General features: G+C 34.8%; 1 protein-coding gene across 1 annotated transcript in view; it reads left to right on the top strand.

Moving 5' to 3' along the window:
- LOC133186797 (uncharacterized) overlaps positions 1 to 18,521 on the top strand; it is a 130,175-nt gene that overhangs the window by 104,287 nt on the left and 7,367 nt on the right. The window contains exons 12-14 of the mRNA XM_061322121.1: positions 8,182 to 8,251; positions 12,638 to 12,799; positions 17,767 to 17,916. Of these exons, the coding sequence (XP_061178105.1) occupies positions 8,182 to 8,251; positions 12,638 to 12,799; positions 17,767 to 17,916 (382 nt within the window). The remainder of the gene's footprint in view (positions 1 to 8,181; positions 8,252 to 12,637; positions 12,800 to 17,766; positions 17,917 to 18,521) is intronic.

The following is an 18,521-nucleotide window of genomic DNA, read 5'->3' as shown; positions in this document are numbered from 1 at the left end:
GGATTATGTCAGAGGGTCAGAGATGGCTAAGGATTGGGTCAGAGGGTCAGAGTTGGCTAAGGATTGTGTCAGAGGGTCAGAGATGGCTAAGGATTGTATCAAAGGGTCAGAGATGGCTAAGGATTATGTCAGAGGGTCAGAGATGGCTAAGGATTGGGTCAGAGGGTCAGAGTTGGCTAAGGATTGTGTCAGAGGGTCAGAGATGTTTAAGGATTGTTTCAGAGGTTCAGAGATGGCTAAGGATTGTGTCAGAGGGTCAGAGATGGCTAAGGTTTGTGTCAGAGGGTCATAGAAGGTAAGGATTGTGTCAGAGGGTCATAGAAGCTAAGGATTGTATCAGAGGGTCAGATATGGCTAAGGATTGTGTCAGAGGGTCATAGAAGGTATGGATTGTGTCAGAGGGTCATAGAAGCTAAGGATTGTATCAGAGGGTCAGATATGGCTAAGGATTGTGTCAGAGGGTCAGAGATGGCTAAGGATTGTATCGAAGGGTCATAGAGGCTAAGGATTGTGTCAGAGGGTCAGAGATGGCTATGGATTGTGTCAGAGGGTCAGAGATGGCTAAGGATTGTATCAGAGGGACATAGAAACTAAGGATTGTATCAGAGGGTCAGAGATGGCTAAGGATTGTTTCAGACACATTGAGAGGGTCAGAGATGACTAAGGATTGTGTCAAAGGGTCATAGAAGCTAAGGATTGTATCAGAGGGTCAGAGATGGCTAAGGATTGTTTCAGACTCATTGAGAGGGTCAGAGCTGGCTAAGGATTGTGTCAGAGGGTCATAGAAGCTAAGGATTGTATGAGAGGGTCAGAGATGGCTAAGGATTGTTTCAGACTTATTGAGAGGGTCAGATATGGCTAAGGATTGTATCAGAGGGTCAGAGATGGCTAAGGGTTGTGTCAGAGGGTCATAGAAGCTAGAAGCTAAGGATTGTATCAGAAGGTCAGAGATGGCTAAAGATTGTATCAGAGGGTCAGAGATGGCTAAGGATTGTGTCAGAGGGTCAGAGATGGCTAAGGATTGTATTGGAGTAAAGTAGTCAGGATCTAGAATCTTCTTATCACACCATTATCCTCAGGCTACAGACAATCTCAATGCTGAGTTAGAGCAACATTAATGGTTGGTGGGCTTCCTTGGGCACCAAAAAGCTTAAACGCCAATAAATAGGACAGCCATTCACTAATCATCCCTTAAACTGAAATTACTTCCTACTGACCTGTAAAATGTAGTGGGAATCTCATGGCCTGAGATGCATAATGCAAAAAAAAGCATTATATTATTTTTGAGGTGCAGATTCATGCTAAAAAATGCTTGTGATCTTATGCAACAAATTATGCTTAGAATGAATTTCATGTGATATTTTAAGCAAAAAATCAATTTAGAAAGAGAACAAAATCACAGATAATTATCATCCAAATTCCTCCCTATGAGTTTCATAAATGAAATTGTTGAAAATGAATTTCATATGAAACTTTTCACTTGATGTTAATTTGATGCACATTTTGCTGTCATGTGTAAGATTTTTATACCTAATCCATCACTTCATTATTATATTGAAAAAAAAAATGCATTATGTAAGCTCCAAAATTGATATTGCAGGAAAAAATATTGATGAAGTCTGCACAATGTAGAATTAAGTTATTATAGATGACTGGAGCTGTCAAAATAATAAACTTCGTCTGTTCTCGCCTCAATAATATGATCTATATGAAATTTGATGAACCAACTGACACAAAAGAAGAAGATGGATTATCTAAAACTGCGCCAGGAAATTAAAGCTTCCCTGAAAACTAGCAATTTCCTGGAGATTTGTCCAGGCTAGGATTGTGTGGTAACATTTGATAGCTGTCTATAATTAAAGCTACTGGCTTTTTAAGCCAATTACTGAGTAATGTGAGATTATGGAATCTCCATCCATTACTTGTTTATTGGTGGATTGAAGGGATTTTTTTTTTGGGGGGGGGGGGGGGGGGGGCTTACATTCTTGTCGACACTTGCAGCAGAGGACCATTATTGAGTTCTGACCTCCAATGACTTTAATTTTTTTCTTTAGAATTGTTAAATGTATTATAAATTAATTAAAGGAAATATTTTTTTAAAAAATGACCTAAATTAGCTTCCTAAATTATTAATGATTTATGAAGTTGAGGCATAAAATATGGTGTTCCCCTGCACTCTCTATCCCACACTTCAGCTCTCAAGATGACCAAGTTAAATCAAGATACAAAATAGAATTAAATGAATTAAAAATTAAAGATGTTAAATGCAGAGTAATTTAAATGAATTAGTACTGCATGTATAACTGTACAATTAATATAAATGGTGAAAAATATTGATATCTGGGAGAGAGAGAGAGAGAAGGGGAGAGAGAGAGGATAGAGAGAGGGAGAGGGATGATATGTTAGATGAGGGAGTGTTGTAGGGATTTGTATCAAGACAAGTAAAAATGGACACCATATGTAACTTGTGTATTGCTATTGGTGAGATGGATGTGTTTTTGTCTGTAATAGCTCATTATCCAAAGCTGCTCTGTAATAAGTGACACATGTTAACTGCATGGCCATCCATGTATTGTCCAGGGATTCTGTCGGCCACTGCCAGCAAATCCTCGAATCTGTGTCTTCCCATCTACATATCTTCATGTCTCAGAGAGTTCTACAGCATTAAAAGACCCTAATGGAGTAATATTGTTCAATAGTTCACTTAATTGGAGTTTTACAATGTTTGTGTAAATTTTAGTTCATGAATTATTCTACTGGAAAAATTGATTTTGGGATAATTTTTCATGTGAATCATGTGGAAAAAAGTGATGCAGAAATGGAAAGCGAGTCGCGAGGATGCGACACTAGCATCTGAGAGGAGGGGAGATAACTCAGAACCCATGCCAAAGTCCCGCAGTGCACCAGAACTTGTCAACAACAATGTAAACATGAACATTAATTTAGATCCAGACTTGGTAAGTGATATCCAGATACATCCAGGTTAACGTGGATTGGTAAGTCACCCAGACTCTGGACAAATGAAAGTATTCATCTTCAAATTGAATTAGACAAAATGTTAGTACGTTATCAAAACTCTGGGCAGATTAAAGAGGTTGTGAAACAGCATTGTCCATCACAAAAATAAGTTAAACACAAATTTGCTTCAAGTTACACATATTTAGGAGAGATTAAGTGCAGCTCAGGCTCAGAGAAATGGGATTGGGCAGAATTTGGCTATATTTTTTATATAAATGCACTGTAATGGATTGTCTTTCTATTCCATTATGGTACACTTAGTACATCAACGAGTGTGTAAATCTTTTCATTATTACTTCAAACTTCCGTTATTGCATATGGCAATCTGTCAGAGTTTCTTTTAAAACTTAGTTTTGATTGACTTTCAAGTGCCATATTTACTTCAGTAACATTCTGTGACACAAGAAGTTATTGTTTTTTAGTCCAAGAAGAATATAAATCTTATTCCCATCATTTCCTTGCTTAACTTTCTGTCTATAGTTACAGGGACATCTGCTCTGGTGAATTGTTCTGCATTTCTTGATAAATTATTAATTTAAAAGTTGACATAAAATACTTTCTTTTATGTAGATTGCAGGAAAGAAAAATTATTTCTGTATTAAAGCTGATATTACTTAGGAAATACCTTTTCTTTGTTCATGAATTCAATGATTTTAAATAATGAATAACCTTTCTGAGAAAAATCTTTTACAAAAATAAATAAAATTTGCAGAATTACTCCCCCTTGATCCCATTTTCTAGTTTTCTTAGCATATCAAAGATACCTTTTGCGATAAAAAGGTGTATTTCACATAGAAATAGTTTTGTACTCTATATACAAAACACTATCCTTGTCAAAAGGCTTCTGTATGATTTCCACTAGAACAAGTGCCCTCTATGTATAAACTAAATGGTCCATTTTCAGCCAGTCTTTTGACAATGTGTGATCTGGTTGTGATAAAAGAGTTCCAAAGCTATGTATGTATCTAAAGAGCATGGCCTACAGTGGAAGTCAATTTTGTTTATGGCTGCTGATGGGAGTCTGATCGCGTGCTCTGTCTCATTTTGCCATCATGAGAAGTGAGACATCATGCATTATGAAGTGTGGTTGATATGTATACCGAGATGATGGCATTATGTATGATGTATTGAGTCTGTCAGATTTTGGAGATGGAGTACCACTTTGTCTTTGACAGTGAATTGTTGCTGTAGTTTTCTGTTATAACTGTAGTGGTCTAGTGATGCCAGAATATGTAGATCAGTTTCTCATCAATTAACATTAAGGTTACCGATACCCTATATACTCTATGCTACACAGAGCACCATGACCTTGATAATATCGTCACTTCATGACTTGTAATTAAAGCAGGTAGTTAATGTATCCAGTACATCTCTGATCACTTTATTAATTCCCAGAGAGCTAATTTTAAGATCACAACCTTCATTCATTGTTATATATTTTCTCTCACTGATTAAAATCTTGAGGTGACATGTCAGATTCTTTTTCCAGCAAAATACTCCATAAATATTAATGCTTTCATCTTTTTGAGTTTTATAAACCTCATACTTGGTGTAAAATATGTGTAGCAATTAGGATACATTCTTGCACTTGATTAGGTGGATGTAAGAACAATGGACAGGTGGGAAGGATTTAAGAATAGTGTAGAGGTGGGGAAGATCTTTAAAAAAGTCAATAAAATGGGAAGAGTTGAGGAAGCTTAAAGAATAGTGCAGAGATGGGAAGGATCTAAGAACAGTTGAAAAAACAGTGGAGAGGTGAGGAGGATCTAAGAATAGTCAGTAAAACAGTGTAGAGGTGGGGAGGATCTAAGAACAGTCAGCAAAACAATAGAGAGGTGGGGAGGATCTAAGAACAGTCAATTAAACAGAGGAGAGGTTGGGAGGATCTAAGAACAGTCAGCAAAACAATAGAGAGGTGGGGAGGATCTAAGAACAGTCAATTAAACAGAGGCGAGGTTGGGAGGATCTAAGAACAGTCAACAAAACTGGAGAGGTTGGGAGGACCTAAGAACAGTCAATTAAGCAGAGGAGAGGTGGGGAGGATCTAAGAACAGTCAGCAAAACAATGAAGAGGTGGGGAGGATCTAAGAACAGTCAACAAAACAATGGAGAGGTGGGGAGGATCTAAGAACAGTCAATAAACAATAGAGAGGTGGGGAGGATCTAAGAACAGTCAACAAAACAATGGAGAGGTGGGGAGGATCTAAGAACAATCAATAATTGACCTGTATTAATTGTCTGAATTCATTCAGTATAGAGGGCTGTCAAATTATTCACCCTGAGCCTAGAAGTTATGCTTTTAGGAGATATTCTTTTCCTATATTTAGATATATTGTTTTATTGGAGCATGGGGAATTGAAAGAAATTATGTTCATAATCAAATAAGTAAATGAACAGTTTGTACATTGACTGAAGAGATATCTGGAAGTCTAGGTTTCTCTGAACTTGTGGTATAATATGTAGACATTTGATGTCATTTAGCTGTTGATTATTGTGAAGTCCTCGATCTACGTGGCTGTTGGATGATATTTAGGAGTATTAAGAATGTAAGAGATAAAAAATGACCTGCTTTATTTGTTGCTGGTCCAAGCCTGAAAACTTCACAAAGGTAATTCTGAGACTACATAGGAGCCAGATATATAAACCAGTGATTGTTAGTACAGGTATTCCTGAGACTACACAGGAGCCGGATATATAAACCAGTGGTTGTTAGTACAGGTAATATTGAGACTACATAGGAGCCGGGTATATAAACCAGTGGTTGTTAGTACAGGTATTCCTGAGACTACACAGGAGCCGGGTATATAAACCAGTGATTGTTAGTACAGGTATTCCTGAGACTACACAGGAGCCGGATATATAAACCAGTGGTTGTTAGTACAGGTATTCCTGAGACTACACAGGAGCCAGATATATAAACCAGTGATTGTTAGTACAGGTATTCCTGAGACTACACAGGAGCCAGATATATAAACCAGTGATTGTTAGTACAGGTAATATTGAGACTACACAGGAGCCGGGGTATATAAACCAGTGGTTGTTAGTACAGGTATTCCTGAGACTACACAGGAGCCAGATATATAAACCAGTGATTGTTAGTACAGGTATTCCTGAGACTACACAGGAGCCAGATATATAAACCAGTGATTGTTAGTACAGGTATTCCTGAGACTACACAGGAGCCGGATATATAAACCAGTGGTTGTTAGTACAGGTATTCCTGAGACTACACAGGAGCCAGATATATAAACCAGTGATTGTTAGTACAGGTATTCCTGAGACTACACAGGAGCCGGATATATAAACCAGTGATTGTTAGTACAGGTATTCCTGAGACTACACAGGAGCCGGATATATAAACCAGTGGTTGTTAGTACAGGTATTCCTGAGACTACACAGGAGCCGGGTATATAAACCAGTGATTGTTAGTACAGGTATTCCTGAGACTACACAGGAGCCGGGTATATAAACCAGTGATTGTTAGTACAGGTATTCCTGAGACTACACAGGAGCCGGGTATATAAACCAGTGATTGTTAGTACAGGTATTCCTGAGACTACACAGGAGCCGGGTATATAAACCAGTGATTGTTAGTACAGGTAATATTGAGACTACACAGGAGCCGGGGTATATAAACCAGTGGTTGTTAGTACAGGTATTCCTGAGACTACACAGGAGCCGGATATATAAACCAGTGATTGTTAGTACAGGTAATATTGAGACTACACAGGAGCCGGATATATAAACCAGTGGTTGTTAGTACAGGTATTCCTGAGACTACACAGGAGCCGGGTATATAAACCAGTGATTGTTAGTACAGGTATTCCTGAGACTACACAGGAGCCGGGTATATAAACCAGTGATTGTTAGTACAGGTAATATTGAGACTACACAGGAGCCGGGGTATATAAACCAGTGGTTGTTAGTACAGGTATTTCTGAGACTACACAGGAGCCGGATATATAAACCGGTGATTGTTAGTATGGGTAATTCTGAGACTATAACATAAGAGCCAGATATATAAACCAGTGATTGTTAGTACAGGTAATATTGAGACCACACAGGAGCCAGATATATAAACTAGTGATTGTTAGTACGGGATTTTTAGCTAGTATAGCTTAATTAGTGTTAAACACATCTTTTTGCTATTTTATATACTGTATACAGTAAAATTTTTGCCCCTGTTTTGTTTTTGCCCCTTTCACCTTGTCACCTGTGGGCAAATATAAAAGGGGGCAAATTCAAAGAAGTCAGCTATATCTCTTTAATTAAGCTAACTATGTCTGGACCATTATAAATAGGAGCAAAGTTGTTTGAAAGCGTGAAAGGGCGAAAATAACACTGAGCAAAAATAACCCTGTATACAGTATTTATTTAGCAATATGTCATTTCTCTGAATCATTTACGTCTGGGAGTTATTATTAGTTCTCATAATGTTTCAAGTAAACCTTTGATTATCAAAATTACGTGTTGCTTATAAATTATACACTGCACGTTAAACTTGTGAAGAAATTTAATATACCAAGAATCACAGTTTTATTGAGAATAGTTTCTAGATGATGCACAATCTGGCAATTCGGAAATCCTCCTTTCATTAATAAAATTTGTTTATAGAATTCGGCAATAAGCCTGACCTCTGACCCTCTCACAGCTGTAATTCTTAGAATACATTCCAATAAAGTTCCCTTAGTTATGTCATCCATCAAGAAAGTGGTTCCAAACAAGGAACTTGTAATTGGTGATGGTCAGGTCAACAAGATGATGTTTATGTATGTGAAAATTCTTTTCCACTAAATGCCATTTGATAAGTGCAGTATTGTTGCTGGCACTAGTTTGCCCTGAGACTGTGTTCTGATCCAGTAGAAACATCTTGGGTAACTCCTTTCTTAGAATGAGTAATGTCCATGGACGACCCTACAAGAGTATCCAGTGTGAAAAATCGCAAAGTTTGACATTGGCTTTGTATTTACTGTGTATATCAATCATTTTAAAATTTGTCGTTTTCATAGTACGGAAATACAGAATCACAAATATATGTTCATCACAAAATTTCAAATGAAGACAATATACTTACACTAAACTAATCCCCTCTAGGCTCTAACTTTTTTTTTTTTCCTCAGAAAACGAATTTAACAGTCATGATGTTCTTTTTTCTTCTTTTAGACCAAGAAAGGAAGTTTGATAAAGAAAAAACAGAATTCACAAGAAACTGAGGTGGAAGAGACAGTGGAATGTGAGTTATACAACTTTAGAAATCTGATACAAGTTGTTTTATTACACATTTTGATATATTTCTCAATAGAATGTATAAAGAGTACCCGGGCATTTACAGAACCATATCTGCCCACATTGTAAATGCCTACTGGACTACTTTTGTGATTATGACATCATTATACCTTCTCCCATCTCTCCATTCTTAATGACATCACGTACATGTATATTTGACATCACAGATATTATGTTGTAAGGATGTTTTATGACCAGAAATTCAGAGAAATTCCATTCATATGAATTTTAAAAAAAATGTACTGGTATTAAAATATGTAATAAAAATGTTCTTGACTGAATGTCAGAAAATATTCTCTCCCAAGGTTTGTGCTTGGATGTAGACCTCGCAAGTTCATTCTGCTTTACTGCGCAAAGACCTTGGGTGGGTATATTGCCCAATATACAGTCAATAACCTTAACAAGTCCCCTCAGTCTTCCAAGCCCCAGGTTTAATACAAACCAGAAATAGATGGTATAGAATCTAGATATCTGCAATGATACAAGTTCTTGTAGAACTTAAATAAAACAAGTTATGGTTGTCAGAAAGTTTCCCCTAATCTTCAGAATAAATCTTCAGAACTATAGAGTACTTGGACCTTCACTGTCATTCATTGATATGAACTATATTTACCATACTCACCTAATACAAGATATCTTGACCTAGTGAGTTGTTAAGAATAGTGGAAAATCAGTTTTTAACGTACATCAACCTTATTTTCAACTTAAATCGCAGTCATTAATTTTAGCTCTGAGAGGATCAATTAAGTTTTGAGTTCAAATTCTTGCTGCTACAACTGTTTGTGCCATCTCCAGTATTATTCAGTAAATATTCAGATATGGAGATAACATCTTGTAATGTGAATCTCCTGTTAATTTAGTAATTTAAACAAGCTCAAGAGATTTCATGGAATTGTATAATTGACCCTAATATGTTTGTCAAGGATTTAGATTAAGTACGATTTTCCAGTAAGTTGTTTTAAGAAGTTAGTCAAGAAAGGGAACATTTATTTTCATTAACTTTTTTGTGCTTTGTTACGACTTTTCAAATTATCAGAGAAGATTTCAAAAAATACATCACTGCCTGCTGTACACTATTAACTTGAAGTATTACTGAAAAGTAAACAAATTCTTCTGACTTTTCCAGGGTCTTAGTGTACAAAGGTCATTGTCAGGGTTACAATACTTGTACTTTCAACAAGGTGGTTTAGATTTGAGTGTTTACCCCCTTAAGTTACTATTTTTTTATTGTAGGGTTTTATTAATATGTGGACTGTTATATATGTTTATTGTGGGATGCGTAGGCAGCGATGACGCACAATAGTGATGGAGAAATCATTTAAATGTTCTTACCACTAGATCCCCCCTTGTGTTGTTGGCAGAGAATTCTTAGCTGCATCTAATTCTGTCAGACCTTTGCTTTGTTGTGCATCGTTTGCTATTCATAGAAAACAGACACACAGACAAAAACAATCAGCACGCTTTTCACTTCCCTCGTAATAATCTAAGAACACTCATTTCAGGTTAATCCTTCCCTTTTTTTGTGTGCTGCTTTTTTAGATATATATTTTTGATTTTGTGTTTTAATAAACTTTGAGATCAAATATTAATTGGCAAATCATTTTAGAACCATAAATGGCATTTTGCTTACAAATAAATTGACCAAGGATTACTTATTAATCTGACATTTTCAGTGTTTTGAGCTCACCTGAGCAGTTGAACAAGTGAACTTTTCTGATTGAAATTTGTATATTGTCTGTCGTAGTTGTCATTGTTGTTAATCTTCTTCTCCAGAACCACTGGGCCATTTTCAACCAAACTTGACACAGAGCATCCTTAGGTGAAGGGAATTCAAATTTTGTAAAGGAAGGACCATGCAATGTTTCCAAGGGGAGATAATTGAGGAAAAGCCAAAATTAAATGGCCTCATTTAAAAATCTTCTCAAAAAACACTTGCCCAGAAAAGATGTAATTTATGTAAAATCTTCATTATATAGTGAATTAAGATACAATGGAAACATCCTTAGGTATCCTCCTTATCCATATGGCTCAGACATCCTCAGGTAGTGTAGGAGCTATTTTATATAAATCCACAATAATGAAGTCAATATTTTATGAAATTAAAGAGGTGAATTTATTTTTAAAATCTGATGATGAACAGCAGGGCCATAGTGGCTCAGGTGAGCACTGTGGTCTATGGGACTTTTGTCTTTGTTTTTATCATAAAATGCCTAGTGTAACTTACACCTCTCTCATTAAGTTTGCTGTTGTGCGTGATGTATAGTATAATAAACATTAATTATTTATCATTTGTTTCTATTGTAAAAATTTATTACTCATCAATATTTCCAAAAGCCAGTAAAAAAAATTTTTATAGATGAAAAAAAAAATCATTTACAAATATATAATTTATATGCAAAATTCACTATCAGTATAAATGTATGTTATCACTCTGTTCCATTCATAGACATCATATAGTATGAAGTTTATAGAGACATTAAAAAAATATATCATTTGGTGTTAACACAGCCAGATAGCATGTAGGCAGTGTTGTCAGATACAGCTCTTTGGTGAAGATAAAATCAGAGGAAATTCTACTGGCCAGATGTAAGTCTGCCTCCCACTGGGAGCAGAGCACCTGCTTGATTGAAGCCATACTGCTTCATGTTGTGCAAACTCTCCTGAGATGTTAACAGTAAATCTATTTATTGTAACTATCGATTGTTGATAGATGGTGTGGCACACAGTATTTCTGGTTCCTGTTTTGTTCGGTGCTTTATGTTTTTGGGTGGTATACATGTGTATAAGAAGAATTATGAAATTTACCTAATACCCATATGACCCAGTTGAAGAATATCCAATTTTAGTCGGGTCCTTAATTTTTGTAAGGAGATCCTCGACTTTCTCTGTTAATTAGGACCAAAATAATTCTAGTAAAATAATTTTACAGCTAGGTCTTGTGTTGTTATTAGAGTTAGTACTGTTTTAGTTTCACATGGCCCCTTACTCTGTGTCTATTTTTAGCTCACCTGAGCCAAATGTTAAAATGAAGTAGTAAAAATTGGGTGAGGTCATTGAAAAAATCTTCTGGTCAAGAACCACTAGGCCAGAAAAAATAAAAACTCAAGTGAAAGCTTCTTGACATTGTGTAGATTCAAATTTGCTCAAATAATGTCCCCAGGGTGAAAGGTTGAGCCACAATCTTAACAACAGGAGATCAAAGTTTTACATGGGAATATATGGGGAAAATGTTTAAAAATTGTCTCCTTAAGAACAGGATGTCCAAGATTAGACTAGTAATAATCACAGGCAGTCAGCCTTGAGGTAGTGCAGATAAAAATTTGATCAAATCCCCCCCCCCCCCCCCCTCCAGGATAGAATGGGGATACAATAGATGAGCAGTTTTACAATGGGAATATATAGGGAAAAATGTAAGTGCATTTTTTTGAAGAATAGTACAGCCATGATTAGTAATATAATTATGCAAAAAATGCAATCTCTACCCTACCCTAGCTCCCTACATTAGGGATTGTTTTACATGGGAAAATGTAGGGAAAATTTTGTCAAATTTTCTTTCAGTTTTCTTTCAGAAACAACAGGTCCATGATAAGTTACATTAATATTCAAGCATTCACAAGTAATGCAGAAACATGTCTGTTCAAACCAGGGCTCCTGGGGGAAGGGTGGGGACCCAGTAGGGGATTAATATTTTAAAAAGAAGTTAATAAAGATTTTATTGTTAAAAAATTCTTTTTAAAATTAGTAGGGTCACACTAAATCAATTTCCAAACTTGTATGGATTCATTTTTTTTTCTTCAATTAATAAATCCTGGTGTTCAAGTAATGCTAAAGTCAGTCAGCATATTTCACTTAGACTAAGAGTATGTTTATGTCTTCTGCAAACAGGAAGGCTATGTTAGACATATATACCAGACTGAGTAATGATATTGAAACGTCCCCAGGATGTGTTGATCCAAGTTAGGTTATGTCATGCCCTTTTGGGGCTAGAGTAGGGCCACAATATGAGATAAAGATTTTTCATGTGAATAAAGATGGAAAATTTTCTTTTTTAATCTTGTGATGAAGAACAGGAAGGCCACCAGGACTCTGGTGATCACTGTGGCCCTGGGGCCTCTTGTTTATCTTATTGGTATACTATCATGTTGTAAATTTTGAATTTACTAGGGGGAGATAAATGCAAAATTTACAACATGATAGTACCTTTGATAAATCAAGTCTGAACTCATGCACAATTGTACATCAGTGACATATTCAATATTTCAAACTTGCTAAATTACTTTGGGAACCAAATTTTTTGTTTTATTTCTTGATACAATTCTTATGATACTTTCAGCGGGAGAAATTGACCCAGTTTACAGCCTACTAAAGTGTGCTGCAGACCTTCCAAAGGTTGGTAAACCCAGCTGTGGGATCCATGCCCAGTGTTCAGGGCACCATTCTAACAAGGGGGACAGCAGCACCAGCACTTCCAAAACAACTAGTCCTGCCTCGTCAGGTGAGACACCTATACAACACAGAGTAGGGGTTACGTGTAGATCTATTGAAGGGTCGCTGTTGTCTGTCTGTCTGTTCAGCTGTCACTGTAGATATTACAGTTATAAGATAAACAAGTTATTTATATAATGCCTTCAAACTTTTAATCATTCCAGTTTTACAGTTCATTTTAGATCCAAATCTTTCATTTTCCCTGTTTTTCAATTCAATTGAAATGCAAAGATTTTTTTTTTTACAATTTAGTTTACTGTTTTTTTAATTTATTTAAATTAAGAAAACAGTGACTGTCACAGATAATTGCTGACAAGAAGCTTCCAATTGCTGTGAAGAAAAATAATTCATACAAAGATAGAAGGAATTGACACATACACACACTGTTCTCAAAGCAACCAACTCGCATACATAATATGTGTCTCAACAGAAATTTACCAATTACATGTATATCTATTGCTTATTTTCATAGAAACCAGAGAAATATGACATTTTCTCTGCAAATTTAGAGATTGCAGTGTGGCACGTGAAGATTTTGCTGAATCAATCATGTTAGACTGATATTGCACTAGTTTTTTTTTTCTTTTTGAATGCATTGGTTTGTAGCTATACCATATAAACTGATAAAGTGTGAATACTAACTTAAGGTAAACAAGAGGTACGTCTCCAAAGTGAAGATCTTGATATTCCTTGTTACAGTAACATATTAAACATACATATTTTATATAACACGTACCTTATACTTGATGTTGTGATTTTCTTTCTTACAGAGACTGGTGACTTTTTTTTTACCTATTATGACAAATTCATATGAAATTACTTGCTCTGTGTTTTATCTACATTTATTATTGACAATGAATAACACACTAACACCAGTTAACACATGACCACTGCAGTGTCTTTTTAACTTGATAGGTTTCAAAGAAAGAGCTCAACCATAATGAGGCCTGGCCAATCAGCAAACTTCTACAGCAAGCTTAATTGTGATTGGCTGCTTTAAGACTCTTTACAAGCAAGCTGATTGGCTATATATATATCTAATGCCAATCCATGCTCTAGTTTAATTGGCTGCTTTCCTGATTTGCTTGGAGGAGAAACTTCTGCTATTCTTCTTGTGTCAGAGTCGCGTTGTTTGCTTTATCAGTTTTTTGAGAAATTTCAGATTTTATAGGGACAGACACATCCTGTTGATGCAGCCTATTTTAGGAATGATTTAGGTACTTTAAAAATAATTAAAAAAAAGACATGCCAGGAACTGATGTCTGACTGTATTCATTTGTAGCCAGTTTTCTTTAGTAAACCCTTGGCTGGTTTTAAGATTAACTGAACTTGATTTTGTGACTTTAGTGGGTATTTTTTTAATACTGATATATTTTCAGACACTTTTTTGTGCACTCAATAACTTTATAAAATTAATAATAAACCTGCTTTTGTATATTTTATATGTTGCTTTTTCCCTGCTTGTCATTGTTTTAATTTGCTGCTTTGTATAGCTTTGCAATCTTATAAGCCCTGCAAACATGTTTTTTCCACAATATCATTTTTTAAAACCTGTTTTTTTTTGTTGTTGTTTGACTATATTAAGCTAAGTGTTGTTTTTAACAGGGAACTCTGATGTAAGCAATAGCTTAGGCAGTGATTTCAAGACCTACTACAAACAAACAAGTCCAGCCATCAAAAAACAGAACTCCTCTCCCTTCATAATTCCTTTCTGATATTTAATTGTGTCACAATTCCCGAAATTCATCAATCCAAAGACAGAACTATTTGTACATAAACTATTCAACTAGCATAGATCTTTGTTAGATTGAATTCAGTTTTTTTGTTAAATTTCTTGTTTAATTATTATTTCATATGTCTGTATATTGTATTTTATTATCGTTATTATTTTTTTCTTGGAAAAAAATGTTTTAATAAGCTATAACTTTTTTAAAGGTGAAATTAAAATTTTTTTTGTATCAAAACATTTAGTAAGTAAAATAAATGTTTGGTTGCATTTGACGGTAGAGGTACAAATTCACTTTAACTTAATTATCCTTCCCAGTTCTTGGTTTATTATTATTATTATTTAGGCTCCCATTATCTCTTTCTTCCTAGCCATCCAGACTTTTTTTTCTCATTAAGTGTATTTTATGCCTATTTTTGCATACGTTAAATTGGAAGAAACACTTATAATATTGCACCCTTTTCATGGTCAGTTTTCATAAATTTGAATGATTATAATTCCACCAGAATGCTTAATACAAATTTTACCTGCCTATATTCGAATTCCTTTAAATTGTTTCTGTGGTAACACAAAGCAAAATGGCATCATATTAGCACGACTTCTATTCATAGTCACATGCCAAACATACATGTACTCCCATGTTAATACTTTATGATTTAATGATTTAATCGCCACCTCACCCCACCCACAATATTTTCCCCAAACATCCTAGTACATTCCTCATGTTGTGTTCCCCTCCTATTATGTGGTTTATTTTTAGGACCAGATTGAACTTTTCGTAACACGCCTCTGTACTCTAGAATGTCAGTGTTAAATTTTTGTCAATATTCAGATAAGATCCGTATAGGGACAATTTTTGTAAATTTGCATATTTTAGTGTACTGTTAGAATTTGTTCATTAATTGAAAAATCATTTTATGCAGGGTGTTTGATTAGCTGTTGACACAGTTTTCAGTTTTGAGTATTTACAGTAATTTGATATATTTTTTTTTAGATCTTCATAGATATAGGAATGGATGAAAAAAAAATTTGAAGCTTCATAAAAGCTTAGGTTTTCATTTTTGGGGAATAGATCAGGTTTGCTTTAATAGTATACCTTATATGGACACCTTGCCACAAACGTTTTGATTTCCTATGATTCTATGTTTTAAATTTCTATTTCATTTCATTAAAAAAATCAACCATGCAAAATATAGTCTCTTGAGAGGCCATTTTTTTTTCACTTTTCAAGGTAAAAAATTTCTATTGAATCAGAGAGGATTTTATATCCAAAACTGGCTGTAAAATCTTTTTTGATTCAATAATCAGTTTTTTTATCTGCATAATTATGTTCAGAAAATTCAATTGTTTCAATGCAATAAGAGGTCCTTGCTAAGGCACTGTCTTAATTGGCAGTAATTATGTTGCAGCACCATCTTGGCAGTAATTGCATGGTGACTTGCTAAAGCACCACCATCTTAGCAGTTATTGCATGGTGGCTTGCTAGAGCGCCATCTCAGTATTTGGATGGGGTGGCTTGCTAAAGTACCCCTTAGGAGTGATTATGAGGTGGTGGGTTCTTTGGTAAGGCACCATCTTTGCGGTATTTATTTGTTGGCAGGGTATCTCTAAATGTTGTCCTCTCCCGTGTTAGTTAAAAGTGGTTACATTTTTCCATCGTTGTACAAATGCTTGTGAATCATGTTGATTCGTCATGTTGTTTTATTGGGTAACCAGTCCCACTATATTCTTCTTTAAATACATTTTTCCATTTATCATTATTGGTTTTTTTCTGTTTATATATATGTGTAATCTTTTTCAATAAGCATTTGTGATAACAGAGTGTATATATAGAAAACTGTATTTTATATAACCTCAATATTACACACACAGTTTTTTTTTTTGTCTGCACTGTTTTGTTTGTTTTTTTAACTGTTTTATGAAGTTTTTGGTTAACCTGTATACAACGTAGATATTGAATTTTCAGCAGAGTCAGTCAATAACCAGTGACACTGGAGATTTGATCGTTTTCTGTGTCCTAGCTGTGTTGTATGGAATATTACAGATTTATTTTATCAGATCTCATTTACGACTTGGGTCTTACTTAATAATTCCACAAGTGGACTCGTAGTGTCAAAGAATGCATGTAATATATCTTCTTAGTTTTTGTGTCCCCTTGTAATTGACACATCCATCTGTCTGTCTGTTTCCATTTATTTTATTATGAGTATTCCTTCATCATTTTTCAGAAGGGAAAGACTAGTTTTTATGATTGGTTTTGAAATATTTGTTGGAATTGAAAAGGATGAAACATTTTATGTTAAATATGATCCAAGATGGACTGATTGCTGGAAAAATATGGGTAGAATGAGACACTATATGGCACTGTCTTTTACAATTTTTTTTAAAAAGTTTTGAGAATTTACCAATCCCAGTTAAGTCCCAACATTTTTAACTTTTAATGTACTTACTTTTTTGAAACATGTAATGTTGGTTTGAGATCTACACAGTTTGAATCACAGGTGAAGACAAGGATAGAAAATGTAATGTCTGCTAGGTTTCATACATTGTGAATCTGTTTGTTTAGTAATAAAGTTAATACAAAATAATATACATGTTATGTTTCTGATGCGTTTACGTAAATCAAACAAACCAGCAAAGCATTCTGGGAGGCAAAAAAAAAACAAACTCAAATTATGTCAGCCTCGTATGGTGCAGTTACAGGGAGACACTGCTTCCTATAATCTTGTAGTAATTAGTTCCAAGATTATGGCTAGAGATTTTTTAAAATTTTTCCCTATGATCATGCAGTTAATGTAAATATTGTGTCTCAGTCACCAACAAAGAGCAGATAATTGGTACAATGTATTACAAAACTAAGCAGCATTGATTTTGTGACGTTTTGACATAAGGAAGACATGTTGCTGATTAAAAATGCTCATTCCTGCTAAAAAAGAGCAAGATTTGAAGACTTACCAGAGCATTTTGACAAAGCTTTTACATATAAATATTGCACATCTGTGCATGGAATCCTGGAAATAAAATGCTAGATATCATACATTTTCTGGTTAAAAATGTTGCCAATTCAATATTACAAGTCAAATCACCTCATGCCTTCAGGGACTAAACACTGATTACAGCAACAACAGCTCTGTCAATGGGTATATATACACTTTATTTCTAAAACTTCAGGGATATGCAGCTAAGCTTTTGGAACTAAAAACAGAAACTTCCTTTTAATTGGGTTGTGTATTCTTCTATTTTGTTTTTAGCTAGCCACAGTCCCAAAAATCGTCGAAAAAAGTTGAATTCTCGCATGAAAAGTTTTTCCTTGGACACTCCCGAGCCGTCCAAGCACCTGCTGGCGATTGACGAAACTACAAAGAAGAAGAGCAGTTCCTTTACTAACACTTGTTTTGGAGGTGACTAAATGTTGACCACTGCTAATCTGTCTTTATAATATATATATATCGTACCCTTTCTACTCTATTCAGCCCTACTCTATTCACCTCTGCTAATATCCTCTCCATTTCTGAGTAAATTTCCATTTTGGTATTTTCCTACAATAATAGCACACATTCTGTTTGTTGTGATTGACTTCCGAGATTTTTTTAAAACTAAAACTTGCATCTTCTCTTTACTTTGGTTATTTATATATATTACACACTCTGTCAGTTTCTTTTTCATTGATTAAAACTTAATTAGTCCATTGTTTCATCATTTGTCTTTGGCAATTTTAATATTTTATGCTTATAGTTTTACTTTCTAAACATTTGAGCTGGCCAGTACATTTACTGATCAGAAAGTATTTAAATAAAGAAGTAATATATTATAATAAATTCAGAACATTTTCCTTAGGAAAAGATGTTTTGGAATATTTTTCCAATTTTGAAAGTCTAAGTTATGAATTCAAAGAGAGAAATTCACCAGAGAAATCTTTTCATTTTATCAATCTGTCACTGAAAAGTCTTGAGATCAATAAGGCAACATTTTTTTTGCTTATTTCTGAATTTGTAATAGAGTTGTT

Source organism: Saccostrea echinata, unplaced genomic scaffold, assembly GCF_033153115.1.
Source record: "Saccostrea echinata isolate AGI-Se365-2 ecotype Australia unplaced genomic scaffold, CSIRO_AGI_Sech_v1 ptg000014l, whole genome shotgun sequence".
Taxonomy (NCBI): Eukaryota; Metazoa; Mollusca; class Bivalvia; order Ostreida; family Ostreidae; genus Saccostrea; species Saccostrea echinata.
This window is presented reverse-complemented; position numbering and strand designations above follow the sequence as displayed.